Raw genomic sequence first — 25,144 nt, forward strand, 5'->3', positions numbered from 1 at the left:
TGTTTACAGTAGACGGGGTTAAGTGAGCAGGCAATGGATATTAATAGATGATGAGGCACAGAAACTGGCAACAGCTGGGAGCCATTAGAATCACCCGAGGGCTGAACGGGCAAGGGGAGGACAAGGTATTGTGGGAGCCCAGTGAAAAAGGAAACTGCCAAGAAACTACTCAGTGGAATTGTAGTCATGGAGCCATGCAGCCACTGCCAGGATTGCTGGTCCAGCTTCCTGGGCATGAAGCAAGGCAGAGCCAAAGACAGAATAGCCCCAGGGCAGGGGCAAATGGCGCACAACCAGGTACCGTTCTCAACTCTTGGACTCTCTGCTGAGAAGACAAAACATCTTTAAATTGCCATCCTGGTGAAACTGTTACGAGGGTACTGTTTTGTGAGGTTTTTATTGCTTATGTTAGTAGGCGGCTTTAATCACACCCTGAGAATGATACCCAAATACTGCTTTTCTGAATGTCCTTGTTTGGGAGACACTGGAAAATTCTTTAAAGAAAGAGCATCATACCCCCACTACCAGGATCGTCCTGGTTTCCTTTATTTTCAGAGACCATTACTGCAGGAAAAGAGAGATGTTGCCATAAAATGTTTGAAAGAATTCCCTGTGTAGTTAGTGGTGGCCATAAACATATGGCCTTCACCAACTATTTGCCCTCTGTTCCAGCCTTGTCTTTCCATGACAGTTAACCCCATCATTATGTATTCCCGCTCCAGTTTCACTGGGGAATTCTGTATTCAGAGCCAAAGTATGTTAGGAAAATATTAAAAGTAACAGCACAACAACTAAGAAGAGATAAAATTGAGAAACTAAATGGCAGAAAGCCTGTCAGAGAATCGTAGAGAAGAAAGAAAGAACTTTTTTATCTAACTGAGAAAGCATTGTCATTGCTAACATTTAAAGGTCTCAGTTTTTAAGGGAATTCCTGAAACATTGTACTTGGGAAAGCAGGAAGTTCTGACGTGAATACATTTTGTTTTAAAGTACAAGGATGTAATTTAAGTGAATTGATCTCAGATTTTACAGATGATCTTTTAAGGTATGAATATTTTTTCTGCATTATGAAAGTATGGTTGGTTGTGATGGAGAATACAGAAGAGCTTGGAGCATAAAATAAAATGGAAATTACCTGTGACTCTGTTGCGTATAAGTAATCACTGTTAATTTGGTTTTCTTCTCTTCTTCTTAATATATGTGTATTCTTAAAATTATGATATTGTGATCATTAATATTTCCAAATTGCTTTCCAGATTTTCTCCACCAGTTTTTATTTCCACCAAAAGTGTGGAAATTTAACTGTATCGTTGTTGGGGTTTTAATTTTAAAGACCTTTGCCAATTTTATTTTAAAAAGTAATTTAGTAAGGTTGAACTTTATTTGTATTTATATATTTACCATTTTGTATTGAATTATTTATCCATGTCTTTTGCCCATTTTCCTAAGGGACAATTAGTGGGTTTTTTTCCCTTATTTATAGGAGCTCTTTGTATGGGAAGAAATGTCAGAAGATCATCTTTCTTCTTAGAAAGGATAGGACTAATTGATCACCCTTATCAGGTGATGATTTGATACAATTTTTGATGCCTTCTTGCTTTTATAAAAGCCAGATTTAGAGGACTAAGCTGAAAAGTTTTGTTATTTAAGACATTTAAGGGCTGGGTACAGTGGCTCATGCCTATAATCCCAGCACTTTGGGAGGCCAAGGCAGGAGGATCACTTGAGGTCAGGAGTTTGAGACCAGCCTGGCCAACATGGAGAAACCCCATTTCTACTAAAAAATACAAAAATTAGCCAGGCATGGTGGCATGCACCTGTAATCCCAGCTACTTGGCAGGCTGAGGCAGGAGAATTGCTTGAATCTGGGAGGCAGAAGTTTCAGTGAGCTGAGATCGTGTCGCTGGACTCCAGCCTAGGCAACAGAGCAAGACTCTGTCTCAAAACAAAAAAAGACATTTAAGCAGCAACATTACCTTTGGATAAATACTTGATGAGTACTGTCTTAGAAATTGTTAGGTCTCAAGAAACTTTTTAGATATTTTTCTTAAGAAAAATAAAGGACTATTTTGAAGTTATTTGACAAAACTTTGTTCCCATCTCCTCACCCAAAGATACAAATCTCTTAGGACTGAGAGATTAGGACCCTTCATTCATACTTTATGAGAGAAACAAATAATACACAGTTGGAGTGAGGAATAATGCACGACTGGGGAGAGGAATAGGTATATTGTGCCAGTATATGTGGCTTCATGAAAAAACTATTAACATCCGTTGTTGAGCTAGTCTGTAAAAGGTGGGAGTGAGGAGAAGGCAGATAGGCATTTTCCACATGATAATTTTCTTCAAGGACCGCTTACTTAATATCAGGGACTTTTAATTTTTATGAAGATTACCAATTTTGAGATCATGAACAAGCTTGAAACACAACTTTAACACACAGAGTCAATTGAACCCATAATTAGCTGCTCTTTAGTGTAACATGTAAAACTTTGTACTATATCTTTTAACAAAGATGAGAAAGGCAAAGGATTTTAATGCCAGGCTCAAGTTGGTAAGTTATTTTTAGAATAGAATTTCTTGAACTCCTGACCTCAGGTGATCCACCCACCTTGGCCTCCCAAAATGCTAGGATTACAGGCGTGAGCCAACGCGCCTGACTAGAATAGAATTTCTAAAAGTTTTGCTGTTTCCTGCATACACCCATAATTGTTCTTTGAATCTCTTCAAAAGACAGAATTTCCAGTTTCTAAATTATTCTCTGAGTAGGTCGGACATAAAGAGATCATGTATGTGATACGATGTGGTCACCTTTTTATTTACAGGACTTTCGTAGTCTAATATATGTGAACTCTTAAATGCATAGTGTCTTACTCTGTAACAGCAACCAGCAGTTGTGTGTTAAGATTTTTCATGAAAAGTCCCAGCTGTTGTAAAAAGGAACAGTCTGCCCTGGCCACAGATTACAGTGCTTTGGGTTTAGACCACAGGCAGTACCTCTGGGACCTGTCATGCACGCTGTGAACATCAGTATTCCTGGGAGAGAGAAGGCAGATTAGTCACTTCTGGCTCTTAGAAGTTCTTGCATAACTTGCTGTTATCTCAGTATAATTTCCTGCGGATGCTTTATCCTAGCACATGCCTCCATCCCTACTTCAGTGCCCGCTCCTTTATCAAAAGGACCATTGAATATTGGACTGGGATGCCATTGCCATTGCAGAGAACTGGTGTTGTTTCCTCCTCATCTTGGATCCTCGCATTGTTTTTGCCTTGTGGGGTGTCTTGGCTTCGTTTCTACTGTCACAAGAGTTGCCCATCTCCCACTCATACTTATGTCAACAACCTCCCTTGCAGTAACCTAGCACTACCCATGCTTTCTGTAGAACTGTTATATACAAACCATTCTGATGATTCCAGATTTCCTCCTGGCACTTCGTTTCCTTTCCTCCCATTCCCAGAATCCTCTTCCTTATCTCTGGACTGTAGAGCTGAGATGCCAAGAGGCTGCGAGAAACTAATTGAGTTAGGCTTTGTGTTTCTTTCTTTTTCCACCCTCCGTGTTCCAAAGCTGGATTTCTCTTGTGCTTTGGATTTTTCCCTGCCCCCTTTCTACCTGAACAGCAACTTTGAGATTATGTTTGGGGGTTAGTTTACACTACATAAGACAAAGTGGTTTATAAGATAAGGTAGTTTATCTTTTTCCAATTCTCGCACTTCTTAAATACATCTGTTGTTGATTATTTCATCTGATGTGCCTTCATTTTTGCTTTCTACTTTGTTTGCATTTCTTTTTTCTTTTTTCTTTTTTTTTTTTTTGAGACAGAGTTTTGGTCTTGTTGCCCAGGCTGGAGTGCAATGGTGCGATCTCGGCTCACTGCAACCCCCACCTCCCAGGTTCAAGCAATTCTCCTGCCTCAGCCTCCTTAGTAGCTGGGATTACAGGCATGTGTCACCATTCCTGACTAATTTTGTATTTTTAGTAGAGATGGGGTTTCTCCATGTTGGTCAGGCTGGTCTCAAACCCCTGACCTCAGGTGATCTTCCTCCTTGGCCTCCCAAAGTGCTGGGATTACAGGTGTGAGCCACCGTGCCCGGCCCCTTTGTTTGCATTTCATTGTTATTCTCTGAGATTATTTCTAGGCTTTTTTGTGGAGCCCCCACAAGTCTGTTTCTGATTAAGTAAACAGCTTTGATAAGTCACAGTGGAATCTTAACACAAACTGGCATGTGTACAATTTACCCCTTCTCTCCGTTAAGCTGCATTTCCTCCCGAAGTTGAAAGGCCAGTAGAGAACAGTTCTAATAGCACAGCATCCTTGTATTTTAACTCTTATTGCTGTTTATATTGGAAATACTGGTATTTCATCACCAAAAGCTCTCATTTATCCTCCCGCTAGTTTTGAATTTTCTCAAGTTGGTAGCTCTTTTCTATCCAATTGGTAAAACGTCCACAGGCTCCACCTTGGTATGTGAATGGACCTCCCACCTTTTCCCTGCATTCAGCAAGAACCTGCCTGAACTGTTCATTACTGTTGCAAGGAGGGCATCTGATCCCCCATCACTGCCAAAAAGATAGTGGAAAATGCCTTAGGAACTTGTCATACTTGCTTTCTTACAATTGTCTCACATCACTCCTGCCACTGTCATGTCAAGAATACTCTTTTTCTGTTAAGTATTAAGTTTTATTTGGAAAAAATAGAATCTTGATAGGAAGTTGCCACAGGGACCTCATTGTGTATAGATAGAATGATATTGCTACTAATGGGAACATTAATCTCATGAAAATTAGGTTTTTGAATTTAAAATATATTTGTTTTTGCACTGCTTGCTGTCTGTTCCTCTTCTCTTTAGTTGACTAGTAAGGAGGTTATTTTTTTGGTTTTAAAATAAGCCTTTTTTAATACCTTCACAGGCCAGGAGCGGTAGCTCATGCCTGTAATCTTAGCACTTTGGGAGGCCGAGTTGGAGGATTGCTTGAGTCCAGGAGTTTGAGACGAGCCTGGGCAACATGGTGAGACCCCTCCCTATCTCTACAAAAAAATAGCCAGGTATGGTAGCCGGTGCCTCTAGTCTCAGTTACTCAGGAGGTTGAGGTAGTAGGATCGCTTGAGCCTGGGAGGCAGAGGTTGCAGTGAGCCAAGATCACACCACTGCACTCCAGCCTGGGTGACAGAACAAGACCCTGTCTCAAAAAATTAATTAAATAAGATACATAAGGATGATTTTATGCTTTATCTTAAAGCAATGTACAGTTGACCCTTGAACAAGTGGGACTTAGGAATGTTGACCCACCACACAAAAATACATGTGTAATTTTTGACTCCCTAAAAACTTTACTAATAGCCTGCTGTTGACCAGATGTCTACCAGTAACATAAAAGGTTGATTAGCATATATTTTTTGTGTTATATGTATTATATATTATGGTCTTAACAATAAAGTGGGCTAGAGACAAGAAATTTTATTAAGAAAATTATACCGTGGAGAAAATAGATTTACTATTGTTTCCAGAAGTGGGTCATCATAAAAGTCTTCATCCACATCATCTTCACGTTGAGTAGCCTAAGGAAAAGGAATGGGGGATGTTGATCTTGCTGCCTTAGGGGCAGTAGAGAAATTCCAAGTGTTAGTGAGCCCACACAGTTCAAATCCATGTTGTTCAAGGGTCAACTGTATTTGGTGTAGGGAATGCCTAGAGCAGATGGGTTTGTTCTTTACCCTGGTTGTATCACCTGACGTGTTATGGCCGCTCACTAACATTTTGCTTTAACTATGTGTGACTTGGGTTCTTTTAATTCCCCTCTTGAAATATACTTTGCTCTTCTATTAGAATTCTTACTGTCAGAGAACATTCCTTGAAATAATCTGGAATCGATCTCACTGGCTACAAAATAAATGCAAAGTGCATAGGCTTCTAGTTGTCCTGTTTGTTCTTTTAAAATCATTTCCAGTCAGGCTTAATAAGTCAGTTCAGGTTTTCTCCATCTCTTGTTAAAGTATGTATTTTCACTGTAAAAAATGTGATGTTGGTATGTTATTTGGCCTGCATATAGTTTTGTTCCAAAAAGAAAGTCAATTTCTTAAGAAGCCAGGAGAAACATGTTTCACAGTAAAATGTGGGCAGTGGCCAGTTGACTATGAGTACCTGATAGTCAAAATAGATGCCATATTAGATGGCTCAGACGGGTTTGAAGTAGAATCTCATCTTCGTATGGGGTTGTCAGTGCATTTGTTTTGTGCCTAAAAGCACATTATTCAGGAAATGCCAGTAGGGTGAACACTGCCTTTCAACCACTTTGATACAAAATCACATGTTCTTAAAGTGTGCAAAATAAGAGGAAAGCTAGTTGTAGATGTGTCACCAAGGTTTAGGCTGGTTTAAGGTTCTTAGAAACATTTTAGATTTTAAGTGAACTACCTAACGTCAATTATCAAAAATTGTAAAATAAAGTTGCTTATTAGATTAAGAAATTTATAGTAGTATATTTTATGCCAAAGAAATTTACATTTATATGGAAATATAGCAGTGATCTGACTGAATTTCCTGTTTTTTTAAGAAGCTATACTTGAGGGATTAAGTGACTTTTCCAAGGTGACAGAGCTTGTTTATGGCTAAATTGTGATTGACTGTGGACTCCACATATTTTCACCACATCATAAAGGAAATCTGTAGTCGATTGCTGTGTCAAAGGCATTAAAAGTTAATACAGTCTGTGTGATACATGCTGTTGCTAGCTTTTCCCTATATGATTCCAAGTGAACCAACGCCCTTGAGAAGCCTGGGGCTTTTTCTGACGCCTTTTTTCTGAGATTTTTCACAAAATTGTAAGCCTAGGGCTACATTCTTTCTTACATAAAAATTTTGGCCATTATTACTTTGGGACTACTTGCCGACTGTTGACATATTCCCAGTGGTTGCAAAGAACTTCAGAGGGAGTTGGAGCTGTACCTCAGTGTTTGTCAACACTGGCCACTCTTGACAAACCCAGGCCCCAGGTAATGCCCGTCTTGTTTATATTGTTTTAGAGGTAAACTGCTTTTGGAAGAAATTAAACTTGAAACAAACTTAAAAGAGCTCCATGCCAGGGGAAAGTAAATTCTGACTCCTCGTCTCTTTCTTAGGGATCGAGGGCCAGTTTGACAGCTTTGTTTATGTACATAAAATGTATCACAGCCATCCAGATTTGAAGCCATTTATAATATATGGAACTTTTCCCCAAAAGTACAACTCTCATAGGATAACTTTTGTTCTGTTTTGTTTGTGAGTAGGAGGCAGGGAGGTGGTCAAACAAGGGATTTTCTGTTGTTTTCTGTCTCTAAATGTATATGCTGAGGGTGGAAGAAATACTGTGAATTTAGTGAGTTGGCTCTTTTTCTCAGCAGCACTCAATCATGGAGATAGGAAAGTGGCTACAGATTGTTGATGAAAGATTGGCTTACATTCATCATGTGTCAATGGTACATTACTCTCTGTAGCATAATAAATGCAAATGGCTGACATGAGTATTTTCTGTAGATTTTGCTGTGGATAGGAATGAAGTGTGAAGGACGTTTAGGCCTGAGGAGAGAAGGAAGAGGCAATAAAATATTCACTCATTTTTCCAGGGGTGGGAATGTTTCCAAGAATGGAAAACCACACAGTAGAAACCAGAGTACTAAGAGATAATCTTTTAAGAACATAACTAAACTTCACATAAATTCATAAAAACATTCAGTATTCTTAAAATGGAGTAAGGTGGAGAAAATAAAATTTTAATTTTAAATATTGAAATACTTTATTTTTATTGAAAATATGGTTTTTAGCAGTGTCCTTATGACAATTGTTGCCTTAAGTCCTTAAGAATATCCATGTGAAAGTCATAAGAACCTTTGTGTTCAAAACTTTACTATTTTAAAAAAGGGGAAATTTTTTCTCTTTTGCATTATTCACATATAAAATACCCATTTCATATGCATGTCCATTACAGCTTCGTGTTACCTAGCAAAGGTTGGATTATCATCTGGTCACTTTCTCTTCCTTAGGATGATACCAGAGAGATGTGAGCAGATGATAACAGAGAGATGTGAGTAGGACAGGAATCTAAAAACCAAACATTAGGATGAATATATGGCAGTTTTCTGTATTTTTCAAGAGGTGCTAAGATCAGAATATTTGAAGTCAGAACTCTTTTAGAAAGTACAGGACACACAGTCACCTTGGATATGAGCTTTAGGCTCTTTCTATAGACTTCCATCTCCTCTCTCTGTATTTAGCCATTTCCTAAATCATGGTACCATCTGCCCATTCAACAGTAGCTTATTGAGTATATTCCACTTGTTTGGCACTGTGGTAGTTAAAAAATCAAGTTAAACATGACCCTTGTGTTCAGGGAACCTGAGGGATGGTTTTAAAGACGTGAATATTATTTTTAGAGTATTAAAGTAATGAATATTGTTTTTAGAGTAAATATCTCAAAACCTTCATACCTAATTTGGACTTCTTCAAAGCAATTAATTTTGGGAGGGGGAAGCTCTACACTTATTTCCTGTTTTTCTATTATACCATCTTCTGGCCCTCTTTATAGCTAACCTTTTCCTCATTTTTATGTTTATTAATGTAGTTAATACTTTGACTTTTCTCTGTCAAGTATTTACAGAATGGATTTAAATGAAATCTTAATCCCTTGTGGTATTACAGAGACCTGTTTGAATTGTAAACTGTTAACAGTAATTGAAAAACAGAGACCTGTATTTCAGGAATTGAAATGAGTAAATTAAGTTCAACTTGAAATAAAAGCACACATCTTGTATGAATCTTTTAAGCAAGAGCCAAAAAGGGAATGAAAAGCCCAATGCCCCTAGCCACTTCAGCAATCTAAACCGGAATTTTGTCATGTTTTTCTCTGTCCTTATTAAACTTGACTATTTGAAGAACCACTTTCCAAAAAAGCACTGATTCAGACCCTGAAGGTAGATGTGTTACATGTTGGTGAGTGTCTGTGCATGCGTGCTCATGCGTCTTTGTGTCCACTGATAATTTATATTTTTGGTCACTAGATGGTGCCCTTTCACTTTGAATGAAAGTGTATTTTCTATTGAGGCTTTTGCTTTTTATTTTGCTTGTTGTTCTGTTGCAAAGATGGTGGAAAATCATCTTCTTTCTTGATTTAAGAAAATCACATTCTCTCTTAAATCGGATCTGGGGCTCCCTGTTCCTCTAATTATGCATAGGAATTTTAATGTGATTATTCAACCTGTAAAGTAATAAATTTGTAGGTTCTCATACCACTCAATACTTACTGTTAATTTATTTTGTGGGGAAAATACAAATTTATCCTGTAGAAACATTTTGTATCATATGTATTGGACCAATAAATAAATGACTACAATTAAAATATCTATGTGGTTAAATCTGCTGTTTTCTGTACTTGAGTTAACAATCACTTGGACACCAATACAATGCCAATTACTGAGTTCTCAAGGCCCAGAAACCTGTATTTTAACCGGCATGTTTTGAGAAACGTTGGGTTCTAATCACCCACAGTAGTAGCAAACATTTTCAGTAGAGGTTAACTTCACTGTCAGCCAATAGTAACTAAAACCCCAAAGTTAAGGATAGTTGAGACTGAAATTTTGAAGGTAGATGGATCTTTGTGTAATATTGCCTAGCTGAATTATTTTGGATGAAATAAGAATTATTGAATAAAAGATCTGTTTACATAAGTGTGGTAAAAGTTGGCTAGAGTATAACAGAGAAAGGGCAGTCCTGGTTCTTGTTAGGATGCATTAGAGAGCAAGCAACGGGAATAAGATGCTGTTGGGCTCTCCCCCAACTTGTGTTGGTCAGACACCCCTTGTGCTGTGCTGTTAGGCCCCTCATTTCATAATAACTGATGCTTAACTTTTTGGAAAGTTACACTCTTAAGACCTTTGACCTTCACAGTGTCCCTGTGACGGGTTAAGTGTCAAGGGAGAGATCACAAAATAGGATAAGGAAGAGTGTCTCAGACCAAGAGCAGCCACCAGGAGAGGGTAGGGGCTGGAGGTGGTGACACAGACTCAAATTAAGCACAGCTGCTGGACATCTCCCCAGGAGGCCAGAGGCATTCCTGAACTCTGAAGCTTGGTGCACTGTTATTAATTATGATTTTACCATCCTGGTCCTAACAGTGGGTAGCTTTAAGAAAAGTGGTTCTCTCCCTTCTCTCCTTCCTCCTTGCTTTTTGGTGAGGGGAGTGGCAATTGCCCAATTGCAACATAAGAATGTGACATGCTCTCTGTGGCATTTATTTTCACCCGGGCTGTGGTATGGGGGTGGGGAGATCACAGTGTCAGGGGAGTATGTGTGGTTTAGATAAAATCCCCACCCAGTGATTCTCATTCCTTATCCTAGAGAATAGATGCTTTAGGAGTTAAAGGATTCAGGCAGAACTGGTGGTAAATTGTGAAAGGTATGAAAGGTGCTCGGTAAACATTTGCTGACTGTGTTACTGATTTGATGCATAGTACAGAATATAAAAGACTTAGCCAAGAAGTCAGTAAGGTTGAGAGATGATCAGTAGTTGTGATAATTATAATTAATTATCTCTATGTTATTCAGTTTTATCATAAAGCTAATGGGCATAGAAGTTTTGACTTATCCCAGAATGATCTTGGTCTATGTCAGGCTGGCCTATAAAATAAGAGAATACCTGGATTGCTTGGGCAACTTGAAAACCTGATTGAAAAGGCAATTAAGGGGGCTAGTCCCCACCCTAAGGCTGTGGCTTTGATATCTCGCTTTACCTGGAAGGTTCCAGCTCAGCCAAGTGTCTTACCTCTTTTAAGCCTTTACTCAGATCTTTTCTCTATGAAGTCTAATATTCCTCAAGACTCTCTCATAACTGGTACTTCCTCATCTTTTTGTATTGCTCTCCTTTTTCTTTTTTCATAGCATGTATGTTCTAATAGATAATTTATTTGATTAAATTATATTTTGTCTCTCTGCAGAGGAACCAGGTTCTTTGTGGCAGGGCTCTTTCTTCTTCATTTATCTATTCTCGTCCCTGGAACAGTGCCTCGTACATAGTAGCAGTACAAAAAATATTTGGTGAATAAATGAATGCTTTCCTATAGAAAGTTTAGTAGGAGTAATAAGCAATATTAGTCACTCAATACTAATTTTGGGTAGATATTGAATTAAATATTTCTAAATGAAAGTTAAGAATTTTTTTCTATTAGCCCTGACTGTGGTGATGTCTTTTAAATTAACTTATTGCATAAAGTGTAGATCCAGAGCTGGAAGACATTGGATTGTAATGACCAAGCTTCTGAGTGATTTTCTGGAGCGAGTAACTAACCCACCCCGGGCTTTAGTTTCCTCTGTAAACAACCTCATGAATCTTCGCTGTGGATTAAGTGAATTGATGCACTTCAAGCCTTAGAACAGGGCCGAGACTGTAGCAGGAGCTCAATTACTAAATCCTATTTATACACTACTCACTTAAAAAAATTATATTTTTATTTTGCAAGTATATGATATACTTATTTTTTAAAGAAGAAATGTAAATTTAAGTGGTTTAGCCAATTTTAAGGAAGAAAGTTACAGATAAATGAAAACTTGAGCATTTTCCATAGTCCTTTTGTTATTACAGTAACACATCTGGAATGTTATAATAATGATAAACTCCAAATATTGCATTCTAAAGTAATTTTTAAAACAATTGAAAACAGAGTTTGGGAGTTTCACACAAGCCTTTTATTTCTTATTTCTTATAGATCCCCATATTAAGGTTTCTGGAAAGAAAGAAGATGTTAAAGAAGCCAAGGAAATGATCATGTCTGTCTTAGACACAAAAGTAAGTGAATGTTAAGGACACTCAGATGTCAGAACCTTGTCTCTGCAAGGGCTACTTCATGCTGTTATGAAAGAACCATTTGGAGAAGGAAACCAGGATAAAGTAATGGTGGGTTTTAAAATAAGCACATGTGATTCTACAGTGGATGTAAAGTTCTGTTTAACATTTGGATAGGTTCTCTCATGCTGGGTAATTGAACTACATACACACACACACAACTATATATATATCTACATACATCTGAAAATGATATATACATATCTATATATATCTGTATGTATTGTGTATGCATGTATGTATATATATGTACATATATACCATCTTTAGAAAAAGAAATTGGCCCTGATTAATATAGAGTAAGTAATAAGGATTGTAGGAATGAGATTATTTGCTTTTAAGATGTCAGTAGAATACCAAAATGATCTTTTGTATAGCTCTGTGTTCGGTGTGTGTAATGGCATGAAAATATAATGGTTTCTTTTGTGTGATCATGTGCGCGCTCTCTCTCTCTCTCTCTCTCACTCTCTCTCTCGCTCTCTCTGCAAGTATATGAATAGAGAGATAGAAAAATTTAGATGTGTAAAAATTTACACTCATTTGTGAGAATTTATTTTCTTTAATAAGCACATCTAAATCGCTTATTGTATATCAGGCAGTTAGCTACGCACTCTACATTTTACATATACTAATTTGTTTGATCCTCATAACTGACTCAGCACAAAGATATTAAGTAATTTGTTCAGGATCCTAGAGCTGGTTAAGTGGAGAAGTGGGATTCAAATCCAGGCTGTCTCCTTCTTAACCACTTTGTCTTGCCACCTGGCATTTCATAGAATGTTCTCTGATCACTTTCCTGCTTTCATTCTTTCTTTCTTTGTTGGTTTTCTTCAAAATGTTTTTTAAAAATTTACTCCCCTGATAATTATTAAATAGTTTAGAATTTTCTCCAGGAAAAGGAGATTTTTGTGTGTGTTTTAAAGGTTAAACTGAAAGAACTAAATTTAAAAATTGAAATATATTTAATGGGCATAAATTTAAAATTAAAGAATTCGCAAGGTTAAAATTATTATTTTTAACATATTTTGATATTTTGATTTTACTTTTTAAAGACTGAATCATTTCAGTAACAGTCTTCTAAATGAGAAAGGATTTTATGTCGGTCTTTATGAATTTATAGCACTAAATTCCCCAAATTAAATATAGTCCAATATGACCATAGCATTTTTATTTAAGATGCCTTAGAATTTTACATTTTGCTGTACTATAACTAATGTCTTTGAATTTCTTTATTTAAGCCATTTTGTGGCCAGTTATCTGCACTTTGTGATCTCTTTCTCACTTCTTTCTGTCAGCAAGAGTAATAGGTCTGCTTTGTAAAGTTCAGTATATAGTAATATAGGAGTTGTGAAAGCAGTGATTGTAAAAACTTCCTTATGCACAGTTTTGAGTTTTATTATATCTAGTTCTGTATCATCTTAGTTCTGCAGTCCTACTAGCATGCATATCTTCAATCTTGTAATTGTGCTTTCATCTCTTTTTAGTTATTTGAATTAAATGGTTCATGAATAATGTCTTTAAAGAAAAACTGATTATTTGTTAACTGTAACTGACTTCATTTAAAGACTTCTTCCCCAAAAAATTATCTTGGTAAAGAATAAATTCTGTTTCTTCTGACAAATTTTTCTTAAAATGAGAATTGCTTTTGTATAATCAGAGAAATCAATAGCAGACCAACATTTATAGATCAAGATGATCTTATTAAGAAATCTGTAAGATTTCCCACTGACTCTCCTTTTGTTAATACCATTCCCTTGGGGGAAAGGCATTTAGGACATCATTCTTTCCTTTTTCATACATCAAATAATAATACATTATTTTCACATAGAGCAATCGAGTCACATTGAAGATGGATGTTTCACATACAGAACATTCACATGTAATCGGCAAAGGTGGCAACAATATTAAAAAAGTGATGGAAGAAACCGGATGCCATATCCACTTTCCAGATTCCAACAGGAATAACCAAGCAGAAAAAAGCAACCAGGTCGTTTGTCTTTTCACATGAACTTTTATGGGATGAATTACAGCCTTACTTTTCAGTGTACTTATCTTTTTTTTTGAGAGATGACACCCCAAAAAATCATATAGATGACATATAGTGTAGACTGTACAACTCGCTGCAAGGAGATTGAAGGTGCTGGGGTTTTCTGAGGAGATGAGTTGTAGATGGGCCCTAAACTCTTGATCTCAAAATGATTGATAGAAAATAGGGGAAGATGTAATGGCCACAAAACAAAACCCTAAAGGAAGGCTGAGAGAGCATATCATTTAAGACCTGGAAGGTTGCCTAGTCCAGGAACCTATCCATTGCCTGGTTCTGTCTACAGAGATCTAGGAGCAGGTAGCTTCAAGGTATACCAGATCACCTTCTGAGAAGCAGTGCATTATTGCCTGACTTCTTACATTGGCTTAATTATGTCTCATTCTAGTTTATACACATGTATGCTAGTTCTTCTGTTTCGAAGGAGATGGAACTCATCTGTCCACATGCAAGCAGTTTCAGGACTTGAAGAAGAACAGATAGTATTATTTGTGCTATTTGAAAGTATTCTGTCTTCTAAACTAATTGCAATACTGGAAACTGTCAACCACAAAGATGAATAAGTAGTCTTTTCTCTACAGGGACTCATGGTGACAGTGGGATGTGTGCATCAGGGACTAGACAGAAAGCTATAGTAAAAAGCAAAGACAATATTCAGAATATTTAAAAACTGGTATGGCATGGCCATTGATCCTAAGAGCAGTGTCCTGGAGCCCCTGTATCCCCCACCACAATGCCAAGACTAACAACTTGAGTCAATGGATCATGGGAAGGCCCAGGAGACTTCAGAAGAAAGCTCCAGGTAGATGTTGGAGCAATTATTATGTACCATCTGGTATGGAAGAAGTTCACTGTTTTCCGAACCTAGTGTAGCTATGTCATTGAATATTGATACATATCTGATATGCAAAGACCTTAAACCAAAGGGAGAAAATGCAGTGAACAAGGGTAATTATAAAGAGGGCGGGATGATCTCCTGGGGACTCTAGGGGTTTCAGTAAGTCTAGTGGGTGAAACAGATCAGTTGACACGAATTACCTGAGGATCTCATTAAAATGCAAATTTTGCTTAAGCAGGTCTGGATGGGGGCCTGAGATCCTTTATTTTTAACAAGCTTCTGGATAATACCTCTGTATTTGTCCCTGGATGACACTTTGAGTAGCAAGCATGTAGATTAACTGGAAAAGCAGATGTGAGTTTGATTAAAATAAATCTAACTCTGTATTTTCCTCCTCTTACAGGTATCTATAGCAGGACAACCGGCCGGAGTAGAATCTGCCCGAGTTAGAATTCGGGTAACTATTTATTACTTCAACATTGTAAATTGATGTCAGCAACATTTGCATTATAAGGCATTAAAATATTATAATTTATCATTTTATAACCAAATCATGTTTAATCAGTAGGAAATAGTGGCAAAAGTTGTTTTACTATCTATCTTAGCATTCAGTATCTAAATGTTTATTGTATATGTTCAAAAAGTGAGTTTCTATATTATCTATAAACCTTTTTCATTGAAAATGTTTCTCAGAGATGTTCTGGATTTTATCTGACTCAATTTTTCTAGTTTTTATTCAATGATCATTATGAGGCCTAAGGAAAAATGTCACAGGCAATGAGTTACAAACACTCAGGTTTCACAAAAGGCTCCCTTCATTTAAAATCATTTATAGGCCAGTTATGGTGGCTCACACCTATAATCTCAGTGCTTTGGGAGGCCACGGCAAGAGGATCACTTGAGGCCAGGAGTTCGTGACCAGCCCAGATAATATAGCAAGACCCTGTCTGTCTCTACAAAAATTTTTTTAAAGTTAGCCAGGTACAGTGACACATACCTGTAGTCCCAGCTATTCAGGAAGCCGAGGTGAGAGGATCACTTGAGCCCAGGATGTTGAGGCTGTAGTGAACTGGGATGACACCACAGCACTCCAGCCTGGTTGACAGAGCAAGACTCTGACTGAAAAACAAAGAAAGAAATGAAAAAAATAAACTTTATATAGTGCAGCTAAACTTAATATTTATAATAAGGGCAGTTTGTGTTTTAAAATTCATCTTCAGAAAAGAATGAATGAATGATATACATCTCTGAATATCTAATGCTTTAACTTTCTGCTTTGGACTCTCATCATTTCATTTTAGGAGCTGCTTCCTTTGGTGCTGATGTTTGAGCTACCAATTGCTGGAATTCTTCAACCGGTTCCTGATCCTAATTCCCCCTCTATTCAGCATATATCACAAACGTACAATATTTCAGTATCATTTAAACAGCGTTCCCGAATGTATGGTGCTACTGTCATAGTACGAGGGTCTCAGAATAACACTAGTGCTGTGAAGGTAAATTATTCTGATAATTCTGCATATCCCGTGTGTACAAATTATATGAGTTTTATTTTTAAAGGATATTAGACTAATTGATTTCCAGATTTTGCCTTCATTCTACATTTTGGTTTGCAGAATATGCTGTATTTTTCCATAGCTGTTAGAAGTACAATAGAATCTTTCCCTCTATATAGACAGCTAATTTATAGGATTATTTCCTTCCCACCCTTTTCTCTTAGGAAGGAACTGCCATGCTGTTAGAACATCTTGCTGGGAGCCTAGCATCAGCGATTCCTGTGAGCACACAGCTAGATATTGCAGCTCAGCATCATCTCTTTATGATGGGTCGAAATGGGAGCAACATCAAACATATTATGCAGAGAACGGGTGCTCAGATCCACTTTCCTGATCCCAGTAATCCACAAAAGAAATCCACTGTCTACCTCCAGGGCACCATTGAGTCTGTCTGTCTTGCAAGGCAATATCTCATGGTAAGGTTATTGAAATATGTGTTAGATTTTTTTTACACCTCTTTGGATATAGTGCATGCTTTTGCACCTGCTGTACTAATGTGACATTTAGGAGAGCACTTTGGAAGCCTGGTCAAATAAGGAATTTTCTTGGTAAAAGGAAATAAACTAGAAGAGTAAGGTTCGTAGTGCCTCAACAGGTTTAATTTCATTGCATACGTACTTTTATTTCGGGGTGGTGGTGCGTGTGTGTGTGTGTGTGTGTGTGTGTGTGTGTGTGTGTGTGTTTAACCAAGACTAAACACAGAAGAGGTTATAGTGAAATAATTGCATTTTGTGGTAAAGATGGAAGGTGACTGTTTTCATCTGACCTGTAATATTAGTGTGCAGCTTATATTTGGCCAAAAAAAAAAAAAAAAAACCTCCTCTGTTTAAACAGAAAAGTAAAAATGCTATTTAAATTTCACCATCAGAGACAAATTTTGTAAGCCCAAAACATTTGTACATTTCATAAATCTTCAATACAATTAAAAAATACTATTTAAGCCACACATTTGAGTGTCACTTATTGAAGGAAGAAGAGCAAAGTTATATGTTATAATTCAGTACTACTTTACTACTTCTAATTGATAATTGCAATATTTCTGTCCTTCCCATATTTGTTTAAAACCCCTTGGCCAGGCGTGATAGCTCATGCCTGTAATCCCAGCGCTTTGGGAGGCCAAGGCAGGCAGATTACTTGAGGTCAAGAGTTCGAGACCAGCCTGGCCAACATAGTGAAATCCAATTTCTACTAAATATACAAAAATTAACTGGGTATAGTCGTGGGCACCTGTAATCCCAGCCATGCAGGAGACTGAAACAGAAGAATTGCTTGAACCCAGGAAGAAGAGATTGCAGTAAGCTGAAATGGCACCACTGCACTCCAGCCTGGGTAACAGAGGGAGACTGCATTTCAAAAATAAAATGAAGTGAAATGAAATGAAATGAAATATCCCAGTGTATGGGTTGATAATATAGTAACAAAATGGATGGACGTGATGCTGGGCTCACAAATATTTGTATTAAAAACACCATTGTATTCTCTCATTCAGTGCTTGACCTTTAGTGGCATTTGAATCAGTAAGCCTCAGGTGTGACATTTGCTATTATTAGCTTGTAGGGTTGGGTTTTGAGAAATTTTCAGAAAATCTGTGTTTTTATTGTTGATTCCATTCCTCTGACAGATGAGAACTTGTTGGAATCATTAAAGGATGTAATCCATGATTTTGAGAAATTTGTTGTGAATGTTTTTTTCTAACTGAGCTTATTTTATCAGGTTATTTTTAATATACTGTATTACAAGTCAGATTTATATTTATATCCAAGAATTGTTATAATTAATCTTCATGTTTTCTTTTTTCTGCTTTACAAGTTCTTTAGATGTTAGTTTCTAGTTCAGTGAAATTTTTCAAATATTTTATACAGTTATTAATCCACACTTATATTTGGACCATACCTGCCAAAAATAGGTATAAATGACATGTATTATTGCACATCATTGAAATAAATGAAGCAGAAATTAAAAGGCTTTAACCCATATTTTAAATACCATCACCATATTGTAGAGCACTATTCTTATAAAAATATCACTTTCTTCTGTAGGAGAAATGGAGCATAGTATTTATTTTTCTTTCTTTTTTTAATTTTAGACAGGGTCTCACTCTGTTGCTCAGGCTGGAGTGTAGTAGTGCATTCTCAGCTCACTGCAACCTCTGCCTCTTGATTGAAGTGATTCTCATGCCTCAGCCTCCCGAGTAGTTGGGATTACAGTCATGTGCCACCATGCCTGGCTAATTTTTGTAGTTTTAGTAGAGTTAGGGTTTCACTGTGCTGGCCAGGCTGGTCTCGAACTCCTGGCTTCAAGTGATCCACCCACCTCAGCTTCCCAAAATGCTGGTATTACAGGCTTGAGTCACAGTTTCTGGCTAGGTAATTCATTTTAATCCTAGTATGCTGAATGGTAACCTCTCCTGATATACATGTACAAATTCCAGCACCCAGTGGGCTAACACTGGGAATTCTGTGCAATAGAAAAAGTATATTACATTGTTCCTAGACTCATTAGATTAGAGGCTGTGAGTAGAGCATTAGAGAAAAAAAAATCCAAAAAATGAGATAGTTAAAAGAAGGGAAATAGTCACAATTTACTCCAGGAAGGAAGAAAGGTTTAAGCTGCATTAGGTTAAGTAGGATTTATATTAGTAAGGAAGTCTTTGATTAGTTAAGACAAGGGTCCTCAATCCCCGGGACACAGACCAGACTGATACTGGTCAGTGACCTGTTAGGAACTAGGCCACACAGCAGGAGGTGAGCAAGCAAAACTTCATCTGTATTTACAGCTCCTCCCCATCACTCGCAGGAACCACCTCAGCTCTTCCTCCTATGTGGTTAGCAGTGGCATTAGATTCTTACAGGAAAGTGAACCCTATTGTGAATTGTGCACGCAAGGGATTTAGGTTGCATGCTCCTTAGGAGAATCTAATGCCTGATGATCTGTCACTGTCTTCCATCACCCCCAGATAGGACCGTCTAGTTACAGGAAAACAAGCTCAGGGCTCCCACTGATTTTACATTATGGTGAGTTGTATAATTATTTAATTACATATTACAATGTAATAATAATAGAAATAAAGTGCCAAATAAATGTAATGTGCTTGAATTGTCTGAAACCATTCCCCCTTCCCACCCCTCCCCCACCCTGGTCCATGAAAAAATTACCTTCCATGAAACTGGTCTGTGGTGCCAAAAAGGTTGGGGACCCCTGAGTTAAGATATCAAAGTATAGGATCCTCTTAAAAGATAGTTAATTTAGAGAGGCTGGTCAAACCTGGAGGAAGAGGAAGACAGGTAGACATAGATCTGTGGTTGGACAAGTGAGTCTGGGCTAAAATGTCAAACTCTTTAAATGCTCAATCATGTTTCGTTCAATATACACTAAAAAGCTACCACTGGAAGTCATTGAGCAAAAGCCAAGATTAGTACCCTTGATGTAGTCGAGAATCTAGTTTCTAGCATAACCAACAAAACCGAAGTTAGAGAATAAAGGACTTTTCCAAGATTCACAGTGGATTAAAAAAATCCAGGGCCAAAAACAGAAACTTAGGACATGTAATTTTGTCATCCAAAAATGGTTTTCTCCCCCCTCAACATTAATGCCACACCTGTCCTCCAAGCTCTGTGAAGTTATATAATTTAGCTTTAATACTTCATTTTAGTCTTTAAATCTGTATAATATTGCATTATTTGCAGGCATGTTAGATTATCAGGTGTTTAAATGATTAATTTTTTACCTCCACATTTTTGTGACATTTTTTAGGGTTGTCTTCCTCTTGTGTTGATGTTTGATATGAAGGAAGAAATTGAAGTAGATCCACAATTCATTGCACAGTTGATGGAACAGCTTGATGTCTTCATCAGTATTAAACCAAAGCCCAAACAGCCAAGCAAGGTTGGTTCAAAGTCTGGACCCAGAGAATTATGTATCTTATCATATTCTGTATAGTTTTATTTTGCATATAAGTATGTATTTGCATATACATGAAACTATTAGTCTATACAGGTTGAATATCCCCAACCTGGAATGCTCCAAAATCTGAAACTTTTTGAGCACTGACATGACAGTCAAAGAAAATGCTCATTGGAGCATTTTAAATTTTGGATTTTCACATTAGGGATGCCCAACCAGTGCACATATTCCCAAATCCTCCAAAACCCCAAATCTAAAACACTTCTGGTCTCAAGCATTTCAGATAAGGGATTCTCAAATTGTATAATGTATATGTCATTCTATATTTAGTTATCTAATATAAATCTAACAATATTCATTATAGATCATTATTTTCTTTTTATATGTGTTGGTTTTTGGAGTCCATTTAGAGTAACCATTATTTCTCCATAGTTATATGAGAAGGAAAGAATGTTCATTCTTAATTTGGAATCTGGTAATTTGAAGCTTTACAAAGTAACGTGAGGTTGATAAGGCCACTTATATGTTTTGTGTGTGTGTGTGTGTGTGTGTGCACGTGTGTCATACCCAATGTAATTCAGAAATTATTTAGACTAGTTATAATGCCATCCCCTGTGCAACATGGAGAGTTAAAGAAGAAGTGCCTGTGTTTTTTCATAAATACTTTAAGGACTGAACTGTCTCTAGTTCAGCATTCTTGCAACCTCTCCTCAGAGTGTTGTAAAATTTACTCTACATGTAAAAACTACATGTAGAGTAAAAATTTAATGGAATAAATCTACCTTATTTTTGAGACAGGGTCTCATTTCATCGCCCAGGCTGGAGTGCAGTGGCGCCATGATGGCTTACTGCAGCCTCAACTTCCTGGGCTCAGGTAGTTCTCTCACCTGAGCCTCCCAGGCATGCGCCACTACACCCAGCTAATTTTTTGCATTTTGTGTAGAAATGGGTTTTCGCCATGTGGCCCAGGCTGCTCTTGAATTCCTGAGCTCAAGCAATCCACCCACCACAGCCTCCCAAAGTGCTGGGATTACAGGTGTGAGTCACTGTGCCCAGCCCAGAATAAATATTTTGTTAAGTGCTAGTAAGTATGAGGAAAGAGGAACGTTTCTATATTAGTATTGTTGTTTAAACTAGCACAACCACTTTGAAGGGCAATCTCTGATCATCCCGTTATTCTAAAATATTGATCCCCTTCCTGCAGCAGTTCTACTTCTAATTATGCACTCTGAAAACACCTCTGCACCAGGAAACAACACGAGAATGGTGTTGAGTGAAAAATGTATATTGTGTCATAGTGTGTACTCAGTGGCAGCATTTATGTGTGTATATATGTCTATACATTTTTAAGTACAAAGCATTGTCTAGAAGGATGCACACAAAAGTCATGATGAGTTGCCTTTGGGGCAATAGAAAGGAAAATGGAACAAAGTAAACGAGGGAAATGCTCGATTTCTTTAACAAAAATCAGAAACAAGAAAATAACACCATTTTAAAATTTTGAAACTATAGTGCTTGCTTCGGCAGCATATATACTAAATTTTGAAACTATAAATTTTACATGTATAGAATGGTGTATATATAATATGTATTTTATATAATTTGCTATGTGTAAATAATGTGGTAATCACTGTCCAACTGAAGAAAAATGATCATGCCTTCTCAGAAAGCATTGATTCTAAGTGAACTTGATATAATGAGTTTAAAGTTAGGGAACAGGACATTAATTTTATGTATTGTGAAGATTCATATGTGACTAATTTGAGTTGACCAGAGTCACTGTAGATACGAGGACTAAAAGATAGACAGGAGAGACATTAGAGGACTTGTGCATATAAACATGGAGAATTCCAGGAGTTTGGTAAGAAATGAGCAGAAGTCAGGGAAAAATAGATTGTAAATCAGAACTCCAAAGCTTTGCAGCATCCCAGGGCCATTTAATTGTGCCTAGCTTGGCCCCATTCTAACTACTGCCTTAACTGCTTTCTCAGCCACAATTTTTTTTTTTTTTGTCCATTGAAGGCTTTCCCCTTTGAGTTCACATTTCAAAATTTCTAGATGAGACCACTGAGGAAGAAAAACAATTATTTAGAATTTTTCTTTTTACTATAAGCTTTGCCATAGATATGTCACCAATGAGGAACAGTCGTACCTCAAGGTCTATTAGCTAACTAGTAAACCATAAATGTCAACATAATTGACGACGATTATGCAGTCTATTTGTGGTCACAAGTTTGATTTGGTATGTAAAGATGTAAGGGGGAAGCTTTAGTGTAAAGATGAGATGCTGTAAAAAGGGACCCCGAGTTCTCATCCTCTTGCTGCCCCTTTGCAGCTGTGCCATGATCTTGGTTAAGTCCCTTAACTTCACTGAATATAAATAATGATTCCCACCCTGTAAGGTTTTGCTGAGAATGGGAACATATGTGCAGCTACTATCACAGCTCCTGGAACACAGAACATGCCCAATAAATGGTAACTAATATTTTAGGGTTTTACCAGAAGGAGTAAACTTAAGCACTAAGAGGTTAGAATTTGCAGATGATTTTAAAGCAGCATTGATATGTCCCCTGAGTAGAATTCTTATTGGCATATTCATTTTCCACCTCCCTCCCCTCCCCCATTCATTGTAGACTACTTGCATGTCACTTTTTTTTTCCCATTATGTGTTTTCATAGTCTGTGATTGTGAAAAGTGTTGAGCGAAATGCCTTAAATATGTATGAAGCAAGGAAATGTCTCCTCGGACTTGAAAGCAGTGGGGTTACCATAGCAACCAGTCCATCCCCAGCATCCTGCCCTGCCGGCCTGGCATGTCCCAGCCTGGATATCTTAGCTTCAGCAGGCCTTGGACTCACTGGACTAGGTATACAATTTATTATTACAGCGTGTGTCAGTCACTGGGGAAATGCTTATCTGGTTCCCTTTCTACCATTTGGGTCTATATTTAAAGGCTATTGTTTTTCTTCTTGGGGCTATAAGATCAGATGAAAAGCCATATAACCTGAATCAGTCCATTTTGTGTTTTTTATAAAGTCTCTGGATTTTGTACCCAGATTCTTCCATGTTCGCATAAATAATCAAGGTCTGACTGTTTTATTTTCAGTGGCTGTGTTTGTTCTAAATTAAGAATGCCATTGAGATTGAAGTAAGCATGCTGACAGTAATTTATGTTTGTTCTCTCTTGCATTTGCAATATTGCCATCGGTCCCTAGAGATAAAGATTATCCAGTTTGCTTTTTAAAAAGTAATTGCAAATCTGTATGAGGGGTCTAGAGGGGAATGGTGAAAATAAGCAGAATTCCCATCACCAGTGGTTAGGCTTGCCTTACCCAGACACAAAGGAAATCTAGCCTGAGGCCAGACCTGTATTTCTATCTAATGTGAGGAATAGAAAATAGGAGAAAGAACAAACATCATCATCTCAGAACTTTAGTTAGGAAATTAGAATGAGCTGCTTAATAGTTATGGTAATATTTATGTCCTCATCTATGGATTGCTGTTTTATAGGCTAAAGTTAGTTTCTGTATTACAGTTTTGCTAGATTCACTTCTTTCTTGCACATTTCTCAGTTGCATTTATTTTCCTTAATCAGTACTCCTAGTCAATCATTCTGGCTCACTGAGTGTTGATTTGAGACAAAAAAAATACTCTCAGCAGTCTTTAAAATTTTTTTTTCTAATAGCTATTCTTGCATTTAACTTTTAAGAAATTTAATACTCTTATATGATGGACTTTCCAAGTAGCCCTGCCTAGACATCGTTAAAGAAATATCTTTTTTTTCTTGACCCCTAAGCTACCAAAGTTGTTCCTTCCACTGGGACCTGAACAGAGTCACAGTAACATAGCAATGACTGTGAGTCAGGAAATGCCAATTAGGTAACTTAGCAGGAACCGAGTTCATTCTGCGCTAGAGAGAAAACAAGTGAGCAAAGATTCAGTAACGAAATATAAAAAATGTTTTTATTCTATACCTATCCTGTTATACTTTATGCTTTATGTATTCTTGGAAACTTGTATACAAACCCACATTTTATGCTAGAACGTATTTTAAATGCCCAAAGGAAAATTCCATTATTTAAATCGAGTATTGACTCCTCAGAACAAAAAAAGGTATGTTTTTCTGAGAAAATTTTCATTGAGATGGAGTCCAAAGAAGTCATGTATATGCTTTGACATACATTTAAGAACTGTTCTGGTAGCCTACCCTATCTGCAACTGGGCCAAATAGATCCATCCTACCACAGGAAAAGATTCCCTTGTCGCTGCTACATGTGAGTAGTTTGAAAGGGTTTGTTTGTAAGCAGATGACAAATGAGGTATGCAGAAGAATAAAAATGAGTCTCCACTTGAGCTGAATTGTGTTCATCCTGGCTAGCTGACATGAATGCAAAGCACCTGGTAATGCTCAATGACCCTAACTGCCATCCTAGTCTGGGCACACCTATCTTCCATTTTCTGATAGTGTCTCTTTGTGGATAAGCTGCTTCCTCTGTTGGAGTTGTATAATGCAAAATTCATGTGAATGTTTGAAAGAAAATCTGTCATCCATATTTTATATTTAGAAAATAACAGATTATATCATTGTGCATTCCAAATAGCAATATTAGTGCCATCTCTATTTTAAAATCTTAAATTTATGTGAATTGACTTTACATATTCACTTATTACAGGTCTTTTGGGTCCCACCACTTTATCTCTGAATACTTCAACAACCCCAAACTCACTCTTGAATGCTCTTAATAGCTCAGTCAGTCCTCTGCAAAGTCCAAGTTCTGGTACACCCAGCCCCACATTATGGGCACCCCCACTTGCTAATACTTCAAGTGCCACAGGTCAGTATCACTTAAGTATATTTCAAGATGTGTATTCTTAGGTGTTATCAGTTTTTTAAATAAAATTTACTAATGGTTCAGTTTTCTTAGGGAATTA

General features: G+C 37.3%; 1 protein-coding gene across 2 annotated transcripts in view; it reads left to right on the forward strand.

Annotated features, from left to right (window-relative positions):
- The window catches only part of BICC1 (BicC family RNA binding protein 1), a 312,911-nt gene that overhangs the window by 251,375 nt on the left and 36,392 nt on the right, over positions 1-25,144 (forward strand). For both annotated transcript variants that reach the window (XM_012445757.2, XM_064374146.1), the window contains exons 4-11: positions 11,736-11,815; positions 13,701-13,859; positions 15,158-15,211; positions 16,056-16,250; positions 16,475-16,726; positions 20,064-20,195; positions 22,892-23,078; positions 24,886-25,047. In XM_012445757.2, the coding sequence (XP_012301180.2) occupies positions 11,736-11,815; positions 13,701-13,859; positions 15,158-15,211; positions 16,056-16,250; positions 16,475-16,726; positions 20,064-20,195; positions 22,892-23,078; positions 24,886-25,047 (1,221 nt within the window). The remainder of the gene's footprint in view (positions 1-11,735; positions 11,816-13,700; positions 13,860-15,157; positions 15,212-16,055; positions 16,251-16,474; positions 16,727-20,063; positions 20,196-22,891; positions 23,079-24,885; positions 25,048-25,144) is intronic.

This window comes from Aotus nancymaae, unplaced genomic scaffold (assembly GCF_030222135.1).
Source record: "Aotus nancymaae isolate 86718 unplaced genomic scaffold, 86718_ANA_hifiasm-v0.15.2.pri h1tg000010l, whole genome shotgun sequence".
Classification (NCBI taxonomy): domain Eukaryota; kingdom Metazoa; phylum Chordata; class Mammalia; order Primates; family Aotidae; genus Aotus; species Aotus nancymaae.